The sequence below is a fragment of the Thalia democratica genome, chromosome 7 (genome assembly GCF_965202585.1).
Source record: "Thalia democratica chromosome 7, ktThaDemo2.hap1.1, whole genome shotgun sequence".
Classification (NCBI taxonomy): domain Eukaryota; kingdom Metazoa; phylum Chordata; class Thaliacea; order Salpida; family Salpidae; genus Thalia; species Thalia democratica.
In genome coordinates this window covers 42,999,547-43,012,747 of record NC_139171.1, presented here as the reverse complement: position 1 = coordinate 43,012,747, position 13,201 = coordinate 42,999,547, and the positions used below count along the sequence as shown (strand labels likewise).

Genomic DNA, 13,201 nt, shown 5'->3' with positions numbered 1-13,201 from the left:
TATTTGAATTTATACTTTTTTTTAATTATCTAACAACCTAGTTTGCACATCTACTTATACAGAACAAAGTTTGCGTAGTGTTTTAAAAAATAACAATATTTGAATACGTAAGTTATTTACCATTGGATTTGGTTTGTAATGATTAAAATATTTAAGATTTTTTTTACTCGAGTTTTACCTTTACATTACCATTTAAAACATAACTCACACCTAAATTCATAAGAGTATTTAGCAAACCTCAATACTCAACTATTCAATTGAAAAAGAAGTAATATATATTAAAAAGTTAGCTGTTTGCATCTGCTATTTATTTTTAATGTTAATGAAGAAACGCTCAGTTCTAACCACGTTTTAAATACAACTTTAAAAACTACATTTTTATTATTTGAAGCCATCAAAAGCTGGGTTTCAGAAATTTCATCATCAAAATCAATTGGTGGTTGCCAAGTTACTTTGTTATTAGTTTCCATAACATTGTTAGTGCTTCCTTTTTTAAAGTTATTTCCTAATGTTTCTGTTTATAGAAACATTTAATTAGAACAATTTATAGATTAACAATTAAAAATTACATATTCTATATAAAAAAAATAATCAAAACTAAACTTTCTCATGTTTAAGACTTCATATAAATGCATAATTTATTAGCCTTTGAACTCTTTAGAAAATAGAAACTAACGGTAAACTTTTTAAAATGTTTTACAAAATACCATAGATAGAAAATATTGCAATAAATCAGTTAAAAAAAACATTTTTAATGTTACATTGATAAATTAATCTGTATGAAAAACAATAATTTTGCGGTTTATTTATTACATAAAAAACCAATTGACCGTTAGTTAGGGGCATAGGGGTGATGGGGAGGGTAAACACATTTTTTTGAAATCCAGTCTTGTTTTTTACTTAATTAAATAAGCCTTTTAAGTTACTTTTTATCGTTTGTTAAAAACAAAAGTAACTTTTGAGATATAGGTGATCAAATTTAGAGGTAATAATAGGTTCCTTATGGAAGGCGCAAACTAAAAAGGCGAAATTAGACTATTTCACTAAAAATCTATCTCCTCCTTCAGTTTTTGAGTAACTGTTTTAAAACTCTCTAAGAGTAATCTTTAAAAAAATTTAACAGCTTTTAGGAAACAAATTGATTTTTTTCAACTTTAGTCATAATTTTTTAAACTTTTTTTCACAAAAATCCGCTTATTACAAGTTATTTGTAATATTGAAAAGTACATTTCTTGATAATTTTAAGTAAATTGCTTTAAAAATGAAGGAGGAGATAGATTTTTAGTTAACTTTTTTAAATTCTGAGAAAATCGGCCTTGAAAATTTTTGATTTTAAACGATTACATCAGATTTTTTTACAAAACAGATTATATATTTGATTCTTTTATTCTACAAAAAGTATCTAATAGTTTATTCTCTAAGCTTTCAAATAAGAGCCAATGTTAATTTTTGTTTAAAAAAATTCCAAACTTTTTTTTTTAATTAAGTCAAGTAAGATTTTTATTAGTTTCTGGTAATCATCAAACTTTATTTACATGTTTAATAAATTATTATTACAATAAAAAGACTCAGAATATCGGTAAGTCTTCAGTAAAATTATACTTAGCTATTTTGTAAGACTAAATTTTAAGATTTTTTATTTACTAAAATATTACACAGTCAAATAAACTTAAAGTATAGTAGAATTATACAGAGTTTGTAGTTTAAGTTTTGCCAACAATTTAAAAAAAAAGTAAATAACTCTTTTATGATTTTCATTTTCATTTGTCTTAGTTTACAAACTATTTACTACCCCGTTGTAAACAAATGAGTAATTAAAACTTTTACTATGAGTATAAAATATGTTTACAATAAAATTACTACACAGTTTGCATCTAAATCAAAAACAACAAATTTACCGCTTACCTCCTAGGTTCTAAATAGCACTGTAAAATTAAATATGTTAAATTTATAAAATTATCCCAAAAAACGGTTTCTATGAAATCTAACTTTTACATACATCAGTTATATTTAATTGATTTTTGTCTTGATTTTGGAATTACACATCATTAAATTTTAAAAGGAATTTCTTTTGAAAAACAAAAAGTGTTATTTTTACGCTATCACATAAAACAAAAATTACTTTTTTTCATTTTAGCAGCCATAAGCTTTCTTCTTAATTGTTGTTCTTTACCGTTGAAATTTCTAACTGCCGTTTTATTCAACTTTAGGCAATCCCTTTGTAGTGAATAAAATAAATCAAAAATAGTTAACAACTTCGATACTGTAAAATATTAGAATTAAGTATAAACCTCTTTTTGTAAACTTTCCTTTTAGCTTTATTGATTGAAGATTTTTTTTCGTCTTTTTCTATCCACTTGTCATCAGAACTAGATGAATTGGAGCTTGTTACAAATGAAGAAGGTATTGAAGACCTTTTTCTTTTACGAGGTTTTCTGTTTTTTTTTTAGTTAAATAACACAGTTTTACAATGTACCTCATTAGACTTTATATTAAAGCTAAAGTTCAAAAACTGTAGTTTTTACTATGCATGCAAAAAGTACTACACAAAAACAAATGCACTACAATTACAACTAAAGAAAAAAACAGAAATTGTATTAAATGAACAAAAAGAAAACTAAACCAAATATATGTAAGTAATAAAGAAATTTTTGCCATTAATGTAAACTAACTACTGGGATGATAAACAAGATCAAGTACAAACATCTACAATAGTCCATTAACATTAAAATTAAAATGATTAACAAGCAGTAAAAAATTAAGTTTTAATTTTTCGTCTTTTATCACAAAACTATACAGCTCTACATTGCTTATACAAAATATGTTTGAATTATTTTGCGTAACAACGTTGAAATGTTTAAAATCACATAAGTATGCAATATTAACTAGTGACGACGCATTGTATTTTTGTTAAGGGGTACGGAAAATTTACAATTATTTAAAAAGTTGTTAACTTAATATTTTATAAACTAATCAAGTAGTTAAAAGAGTACTACAATATAAACAACTCATTTGTAAACAAAATTTTATGAAAAAAAAAGTTGTATAATACTATATGCTTCAGTATCTTTTGGATTTGCATGTAAGTAGTTTGTATTTTGATTTATTATTTAAATATGTATTTTAGTATAATTTTATTATAATTTATATTTAATCAATACACATATTGTATGGTTTTAAAACAGCCAAATTTAAAAACATATACTCTATATATTATTAACTATATTATTAACATATATAGTACTCATGCTTATCTTCAGTAAACAGACATATACACCTACTTCAGCTTCTACTATTTTCTTACAGTAGTTATTTTTTTACAGAGCTCCATTGAAGTACAAACATATGCTAGTTTAATAAAAAAGAAAGCTGTGAAAATTTGTTATTATAATATTATTTCGAGTGTTTTTAGGTCGAGTATCTGCTCCAACGCTCCACCCTTGATTTAGTTAAAAATAACTTAAATCCTTAACTTTAAGTTAAATATGCCTATAAAGATATATTATAACTGTAAAGGCATGCAGCCTTGAGTTGTTTTCAGAAATCAGAATTAAAAATAATTAAAACCGCTTTATCGATCAACAAATAATTAGTCTTGACTAAACATCAGTTCAATGCAATATTTGGTTGTATATCTTTGATAAAAAGGTTGTCCAAGGATATGATTACTTGAAAAATAAACTTATATAACCTCTTTCAAAAATATTTTTTACTACATCCTTACTCATTAATTATCTCTTTTTTTAATGTAAGTACACAATAAATATTATTTAAAGCCTTTAATCAGAAGTCTGCGTAAACAGCTTAAACTCGCTTTTTAAGTGCGAAAAAATTGAAAAAAACATATGTAAACTTCTTCTTAGTAAAAAGTAGTACGTAATCAATTTTTAACACCACGTGTTTGTAAGCAGAGCTAATTTGAGCAGGTAATTAGTATAAATTTATTCTAAACAACTTTTTAGAATTAGAATTACTTTAAACTACACAAACACCTAAAAATCAAACTTTGCAAACTAAACGTTAATAAAACTTTAAAATAAATGATTATTCTTATTACATATTTTCACAATAGTTACAGCTTCATGACCTAAATTAATTTACACAATACTTTAATATATCTTTTGACTAAACTTATTCAATAATATTGTTTCAGTATATTAATATATGATCCTTATTAATAATCTAATTAGTTTAATCATTTGATAAATCAAACAAGAATGGCAACATCTATACACCATGCAGCAAGCAAAAAGAACCTATGCTTAGCTATTTATTATTAAGTGCTTAAATTACTTTGTGCAAACTTACGACTTTTGGTTCCTGGGTTCAATTTCTGAATTAAATTAAAAATTTCAAAATAAAGTTAGAAATTCAATTGATTACGGTACAAACTCACAATCCTTAGTTTTACTACTCATTTAGCTTTACAATTAAAACAGCATATTTATCGTTATAGTTAGTTAATTTTAGCATAACTAAAATACTTATTTTCTATTACTTTTTATTATATTAAGTTTCATTCTTTATAAAGCTTAGTTGAAATTAAATTTTAAGTTTTTAGAAAAACGTCAAATTCTACTCGTTACTACTAGTTATTTTTTTAAGTTTAGATAATTCACTAAATATATAAAATAATACAAAAAAATACAGTTTATTAATAAACCAAATGAGATTTAATTATTCTAAAAATGAACTATTATTTACGACCAAGCTTAAAGTTGTGAATAATTTATATTTTCTTTACAAATTGAAAAAATTATTTGTTGCACATTGCACCAGAGTTGCTAAATGTTTTTTTTGTAAATTTCTTCTAAGTTTTTAAAATCAAGTTTTTTGGTCCACTTTTAGTATAAAATTAAACCTTCAAGTTAAAAAGTTTAAATTTAAGTTAAAAAAACTATCAATTTTTTTAATCTTTATGATAGATTTTTTGGATCTAATCAAAATTTTGTTACTTTACATGTAAAAGAAGTTTAAAAATTCAGCTTTTTTAGTGATTTTTGTTCAAAATCCCATGTATTATTTTTCAAATTTCTCTAATTCCAGGTTTTCTTTTGCCTAAAACGCGAAATTCCAGGTTTTTTTGGCAACCCTGATTACACACAACATAGATTAAAAAACTGGAAATTATTTGAAGTTGATTAAGTTCTCTTAAAGCAGTTATTATTAGTAATTAGAAAATAGTTCAAGAAATTTAAACGAAAGTACAAAAAATTTATAAAAGTAAGTGTTTGTAATTAATTTTCAGAACAAAACTTTTTTAACTAGATAAGATGAATGTTTTATACAAAATGAGTCGCATGCATTACTTAATTATTTTAATATAGCGCTACTAAATCTAAAAATGCAACACAAAACCTAAAATTAGCAAGCAATGTATAAACCTTTTCTTCAAATACTCTGGCTGGATTTACCAAAAGCTGCATTTTTTATATTTCACAAAAATAGTTTAAACTAAACTGTTTTACTATTAAAAACATGCTTACTATATACACAAAGAAAATTAATAAAAATAAAATCGTAATTAAAATTTTACATGTAATATTGATCGTTTTTATGTAATTAAAGCTAAAACAAAAAAACTTACGTTTATCTTGATAGTAGAGTACTAAAAAACAAGTACAAAAACCAAGTTAGTTTAATTTAACAATCCTGTAGTAACCAACTTAATTTACTCAACTAAATTATGAAACTATTTTCATAATTATAACATAAATGTTTATAAGTAAATAATAAATCTTACAATTTCCAAACTTTTCAAACTACACAAGTTTAAAATTATCTAATAAGTTTTATAAAATTGATATTACTAATAGTATGTTTTTGTAAAAAAACATTAAAAGCAATACATATTAAAGATTATCTAAATACATAAACATGAACAGAACTTGTTTAGAAGTTAGTTTCAACAACTTAATTCATTACCATTTAAAAACTAAAATGATACATAAAATTTAAAAACTAAAAAAACAATAAATAACAATAATTTTATACAATAGTTAATTAGTATTTATTTACTTTTAAAGTAAAACCACAGTTAATTTATAAATTTTTCTAATGAGTCTGTATTTAGTAGATTCTATTCATATGATCCAAATATTTAAACTTTCATGTCAAAACGATTATTTGGGAATTTTATGAACCTTTTAAACTGTTCGAAAATTATATTTACATGCAAACTAACTTTCTCGTTTTCGGTCGTGAACTTGCAGATGAATAGGAATTTTCGGAAGAACGAGACGAAATGAATGATGTCTTTCGTCGCTTCTGTTTACTTTATGGTATATTTTATATAAAAATGTTTAATACTTGAGTAAATTAATTTTTTAAATACTTTATATACATTATCCTACAAAAATAAAATAAAAAGAGAGTCTTAACTATCAATTTAGACAAAGCTAACGCAATATATATATAATGTTCATGAATTTTTTAAATAATTTTGTTATAAAAAACGACTTACTTTTTACTCCGAACATTTGATTTTATTTCGTTTGCTTTTAGCATAGGTGGTTTGTATAACTCAATTTCTTTTGATTTTTGTGATTTTTTCTGTACAAACATATAGAATTATCACATGCTGCTTGAAATTAAAATAAACCAAAATTATTAAAAACATTTAAACTTTGCTAAACATACAAAACTGTTTTAAGTATTTACTAGATGGCACTACCATTTACTTGATAGTACCATTTTTAAATTATTGCTGACCCTGTTGGTTTGAACTTTATTCCATATCATAATTTTAGTTAGTTATGTTAGCGGTATATTAGCTGTGTTATCGTTATATATTTTGTGTTTAAATTAATTATAGTAAAACCAGTAAAAAGCTATAGTATGTAGAAGTTTTTACTATATAAATAAAATATTTACTAATCTATAATTAAAAGTCTACTATGATGTAGAAAGTGTGGATAGAGTTTTACTGGATGAAGTTAGCTAAGTTTCAGTAGACTATTTTATCACTATCAATAAAATTTAAAAAACAAATGAATTCAAAAATATATCTAGACTTAAATCAAACTTCTGGTAGGTAAGGTGTTTTTAAGCTTTAAATATATACAAAACAACCAAATTTTAGTTCTTCTATAACAAATGTGCCCTTTGAATGTGCTAAGAATTTGATTTTTTGTATACTGAAATACTAAAATTAGTTATTTCGATACAATTTTTGTTTGCTTGATTAGAGAAAAAAATATTCTACAACTTTCCAACTGAAATTTGTTTTTAATACGTTTAATCAGAAAAGGCTTTTCTGGTTAATCAAGCTAATGGTTGGCAACGTTTTTTAGTCGTTGGGCCAGATGTATTAAAATTTAGTCCTCAGTGGGCAGGAAAATTTCAATTTCATTTAATATACAAAAATTACTCAACAATCCAATTCATTTCGACAACTTCATGTGAACTTTTTTTTAGATGCAAAGTGTACCTAAGACCTTTTTTTTCTTCATTTCAAGTTCGAGGATATCTAGTGTAAGTTTGAAAATTTGGTTTAGCGGGTCAAAGTTTTACCTTTCGCGAGTCGGGCTCCACTTAAAACTTGTAAACATTGGCTGGCCGTTTATTTTAACTCTGCAGGCCGTACATTGTCCTTAATCTAGCCCATAGACTATAAAATTATATATCCTTTTTATGAGAATAAACTCAAAAAAAGTTAGTTTTGAAGTGTAATTTAAAACACTGAAAGTACTGAAAATGTCAAATTAACTGGATGAGATAGATAACTATTGTAACTTAATTATTTTTTTTTTTTTTTACAGATTAGCTCATTTAATATTATAGATTTAACTAGGGGGTAGGCAAAAATATCTATATAACATCGCAGTAATCAACTCACAAAATAAAATAAAAAAATTCTAAATTAATTTAAGAACTTCGGAAATTTGTGCTGACAAATTGTACTTTTAAAGTAAAATGCTTGTTTAGAAATCAAACCAAAATTTAATAATCTGCTCAAAAATTTTTAAATTTTTAAGCATTTAAATTCAAAAAACTAACATCAAGGAATTTTAAAGCATTTTAACTGACAAAAACTGACAATTTGCCACTGTTTCCAAAAAAATGATAACTTGAGTGCATGATTTAGCTTTATGCGCATGAATCCTGTCAGCTTCATTGCGCGGGAAGGACAAACTCATAAGACTATTGGGCTGTAGAAGGTGGTCGAATTTGTAATTTACAGGGTTGTCAAAGGTTGAAAAAAAAATTCAGGTTTTGAAAGTACAAGTTTTTGTGTCCGTTTTTAGTATAAAATTAATTTTATAAAAAAACTGTTTAAATAGTAAATAAGTATTAAGAAGATTCTGTAATGCTATTTCAAATGGGTAGGTGTCAAACTTGCACGAGCAGACAAAACTACACGAAGATCACTACACTACACGAAGATTTTGCAAGAGGGGAAATATTTTATTACTTTTAATATTTTTTTTTAATTTAGTTTCTTTTTTTTTTACTAACACTTTTACCCCTAGCCCTCGGAGGGTAACTTGTTATTATTTTTTTTAGTTATTTTTTTATTTTTTACTATCACTGTTACCCTTAACCCTTACCCTCGGTCAGTTACTTTTTTTTTTCTTATTAATCTATCTTTTAGTATTTTTTTTTTTACTTTTCTTTTCTGTATTTTTTTACTCTCGTACAAAATTGACCCTTGGTGCAAAATTGTCTTCGTGCAATTTTGACCCGTTACCTGTTTAATTGTGTTTCACAATAAACAAAATTCTAAATGATAAAAAGTAAGTTTAATGGTTATGATAGATGTTTCCTATATAATCAAAATTTGTCATATAATTTCTTTAAATTCCAAGTTTTTTAGTGATTTTTGATCAAAATTTCAGTTTTTTTTTTCTCAAATTCCAGGTTTTTTGGAAACTATAAAATTACCATAAAAAAACTATGGAAATTGTACGTCTTATAATCGTCCTCGAAATGGAAGACCAAGCTCTGCTTGATGAATAAACATGTTTAAAGCTGACCAGGTAAAGCTGACCAGGTGAAATCAAAAAAAGATATACAAGTCAACTGGCTAAATATAATACGGTAGACGCACAATTAGTTCTTAAACTAGCAGAAAATTTCAACTCGATCAATTCCCACCCTATCAATTATTACCCAAATTAATTTCAACCTATATTAATCGTCAATTTTGAAAGGACCGGCGTCATTTTCGAATAGGTTTCATTTTGCACAAAGCATCATTTTGTGAAGCGTCCACAAATTGATCGGGCTAGAGTTAATCTAATGAGAATTGTAAGTGTACCGAGTTCTACCACATTGAGATGAATAATCAAAAGTGATCTTAAACTGCTTTTTTGCAAGATATGAAAAAGATAATACCTCACACGTGTCACAATGCAAAAAAGACTAGACAGAGCAAAAATTCTCATAAACAATTAAAGACTGGCAAAGCAGAGAGAAATAAGGGTTTTGCACTATTTATTAAAAAACAAAGAGTTTATATGTTCATGATAAGAGCCTTCAACCGACATAAGTATTTTTCACTCCATGGTGTAGGCGCAGTCTCGTAATCTTGGGAGTCACCTCTGATTTTTGTTCAACAAGAGGTTAAAACCAGCAGAGATCTAGATTAATATTTTTCTGACTCAAGTTTTGGAAGAAACTAACAAGATGGAGCGCCAGGGTTGCTAAATGTTTTTGGTAAACTTTCTCCAGGTTTTTAAAATTACACGTTTTAGGGTATATTTTTAGTTTAATTTAAAGTTTAAGGTAAATAACTGTTTTAATTAGTATAACGACATTGAAAAGATATAAAGTAAATAAGATTCTTTAAATGTGTTCTTTAATAAAAAATATTTTGATGATGACAAAAAATTTTTTCTATACGAATGATTTTCGTATCAAATCGAAATTTTACTATTTAACATGTAAAAGTTGTTTAAAATTTCAGGTTTTTTTAGCCTAATTTGTCAAATTCCAGGGTTTTCCAGGTTTTTTGGCAACCCTGAAAACCTCAATAATAACTCAAAACTAGAACAAAATGACATTTTTATACACTTTTGAGTAAAAAGATGTAGCCTCATATATTTCCAAAAAAATTTTGGTGTGGTCTAAGCTAAATCAAAAACATTTTCTGAAATTCATCCGCGTGTTGATGATTTTTTAGAAACCTTTTTGAAAAAAAAATATTATACCCAAAAAAACGATACATAAATTACTTATTAGTTTTTTGTCAATATTTTGAATTTTCGTTTATAAATTGTTTTTGGATTAATCCAAAAGCTTATGCCCATTAATGTAAAGATACTTTTTTATTCTTTTAGAATACAATTTATCACAATTAGAAGACCGCATAGACTTTTTGTTAAGATATCTACCCTGCAGATTGAAAAAGCTGTCCGGCCCTCTATTTAACGAGTGATGACATCAAATTTATAGTTATAATTGTGCATTCATTATTGATGACATCAAATTTATAACTATAAATGTGCGTTTAATATTGATGACATCCTGTAGAATAGTATAACTAAACACAGCATACAGATTTTTAAATGAGACTTAAGGCATATGGGGTCCACCTGGTTTTTTTACAATTTGATATTTTTTTCAAGTTTTGTTTGATGAATTACTTAAAAAATAAAATTAAGTAACTTTTGAAAAATAAGCGATCAAAGTCGGTGTGTTCAATAGATTTCTAATGGAAGCGCAAACAAAAAAGGCAAAAACAAAACTATTCCACTAAAAATTTATCTGATCCTTTATTTTTAATCAAACATCTTAAAATTTTCACAGAAATTTCATAATTTATATCTAGATCGATTTAATGAAGAATTATTTTTCAAAAATTTAAATTTATTTAAAAATAAAACACTTTTTTTTAATCAAAAATTTTTAAATCTTAATATTTTTACAATCGGGACTATCTTTAAGGGCATAGGGGGGATAAACACCTTTTTTCGAAATTTGATAATATTTTATATAGTTTTTACTAAGCTACAAGATGCTTTTTACAGATTTTAGAAATTCAAAAAATTTTTGAAATATAGCCGGTCAAAGTCGGAGGCAACAATAGGATCCTTATGGGAGGCGCAAACTAAAATGGCAAATAACTAGAAATCACTAAAAATCTATCTTCTCCTACGTTTTTTGAGATAACTACCTAAAAATTTCAGGAAATGTTCCTTGATATATTTAAAAAATCTGTCAGAAAAATTTTTAACAAAATTATAAAATTAAAACTTTATATAAAAAAGAAATAAAAAAATCTTTTTTCTTTTTTGTTCTTTTATTATAAAATTTTTATTTTTTAATTTCTATAAATTTTGTTCCGACAGAATTTTATAAGTTTTTCTAAGTTTTTATCAAAATATAAATATTTTTTTACAATTTAATTTACCTTAAAACATAAAAAATTTGAAATTCTATATCAAGTTTTTATAATCAGTTCTATATGTAATTAACAGGGTTGCCAAAGGTTTTTTGTAAATTTCTTTCAGGTCAATTACTAATATAAAATTAAATTAAGGTAAAAAACTGTCTTAAATAGTATAACAACATGAAAAGATATTGTAAAGCTACTTTAAATGTGTTTTTTAATCAGAAAACTTAAATGGTACAAAATATAACTGTATTTTTGATAGATTATTGAACATTTATAATATTATTAATGTATTTTATTGAAATTTTGTTACTATACATGTAAAATTAGCTTAAAAACCTGGTTTTAAAGTGATTTTTGTTCAAAATTACAGGTTTTTTTTTCCAATTTTTAAAATTCCAGATTTCCAGGTTTTTGGCAACCCTGAATTAATTTATCAATATATTTAAATCTTACTTTAGCAGATGAATAACTTCTTTTTTCTAATCCAGTGTCTAAAAAAAGTTACACAAGTAAGACATACAAATTTTTCACTACATTAAATTGAACAACCGTTAAAATCTATTTAAATTTTTATGATAAATTTTTTTTAATATATTTATCACAAACACACAAAATGCTTATTTAATAACTACTCAACACACCATTAATTAAGTGAAATTACTACTACGCTTAATTATATTAGCCACACTTTAGCATAATGATGGGCAACTTACGGCTCGGATACTTAAATCAGGAAATGTTATTATTCTCTATGAAGTAAAAGATACACATTATCCGGCTAGAAGCTAATCGGACCTTAATTACAACAAAAGCTTGCCCAACATAGCCGGACTAGCAAGGATGCAATGGTTTTTATGCATAGACAAATTAAAAACTGTTTCAGATAAGTTTTTTTTTAATTTACAAATCATTTTAATTTTACACTTGCAGTTTATTAAAACACATAATGTTTATATCACACATTGCCATTTAAACAAAAGAATTTGGTTTTGGGCAAACTCAATATTTAGATATTCTGGTAGTTCGATATATCTATTTTCTTGTTCCTATAAATTAAGTGGGTAGGTTTCAAATATGCATGAAGGAACACTTTTGAACGGATTAAAATTTTATTTAGTATTTTTTTTAATTATTTACCTTTTTCTTCTTTTTTTTTATTATCACTATTATCCCTTAACCTTGGTCGGTATTTTTTTTACTCTCGTGCAAAAGTGACCCTTAGTGCATATTTGATCCTTCCTCGAAAAATGTCACCGTGTAAATGTGTATTCGTGCATATTTGACCCATCTCCAAATTAAATAGTGATCTGCCAAATTCAAGATCTGGGTCCGGCCGTATATTAACTTTTAAAATGGATCTGATCCAAATACTTCAAAAAGAATTATAATCATATTGTTATTACTTGATACAAGTAGAAATTAAAAACTTATTTTAAGTAATTTAAAACTTAAAGCCTTTAAGCCCTACCCTTAAAAAACACAACTTTTATTGCTTAAGGCAATCTTGATAAATAATCTATAAAGTTGTTACATGGTTCTCATATAAAATTTTTAAAATACAAATTTGGATTTTATCTCAACTTGGCTTTATTTTTATTTAATATTTTTTAACTAAAACAGTACAAATTAAACTCAGTATAAATAATGAACTCAAATGAAACACAGTAATAATATCAATATACTGAATACTTTTTTTTTTTTTTTTTACAATATTGTAATATTTTAATTATTTCTGGCTATGTTTTATAAGGTTGCAAATTTAAATTAAAACATTGATATACAGTACACTACCGCTCAAGTACGCAAATTGAACCCGACCAAAAAGTGCGTACTTAGCACGGGTAGTGCGTACTTTTTGACGAT

The 13,201-nt window shown here is 25.2% G+C and overlaps 1 protein-coding gene across 6 annotated transcripts in view; it reads right to left on the bottom strand.

Moving 5' to 3' along the window:
- LOC145840541 (uncharacterized) overlaps positions 1–13,201 on the bottom strand; it is a 55,083-nt gene that overhangs the window by 15,022 nt on the left and 26,860 nt on the right. For all 6 annotated transcript variants that reach the window (XR_014370114.1, XM_082947838.1, XM_082947834.1 and 3 more), the window contains exons 15-20: positions 11,792–11,829; positions 6,464–6,552; positions 6,185–6,274; positions 2,292–2,435; positions 2,123–2,217; positions 375–514 (exon numbers count right to left, since the gene is read on the bottom strand). Coding sequence is in view for 5 of the 6 variants with exons in the window: in XM_082947838.1 (XP_082803964.1) it covers positions 375–514; positions 2,123–2,217; positions 2,292–2,435; positions 6,185–6,274; positions 6,464–6,552; positions 11,792–11,829 (596 nt within the window). In the remaining variant the exon portion in view is untranslated. The remainder of the gene's footprint in view (positions 1–374; positions 515–2,122; positions 2,218–2,291; positions 2,436–6,184; positions 6,275–6,463; positions 6,553–11,791; positions 11,830–13,201) is intronic.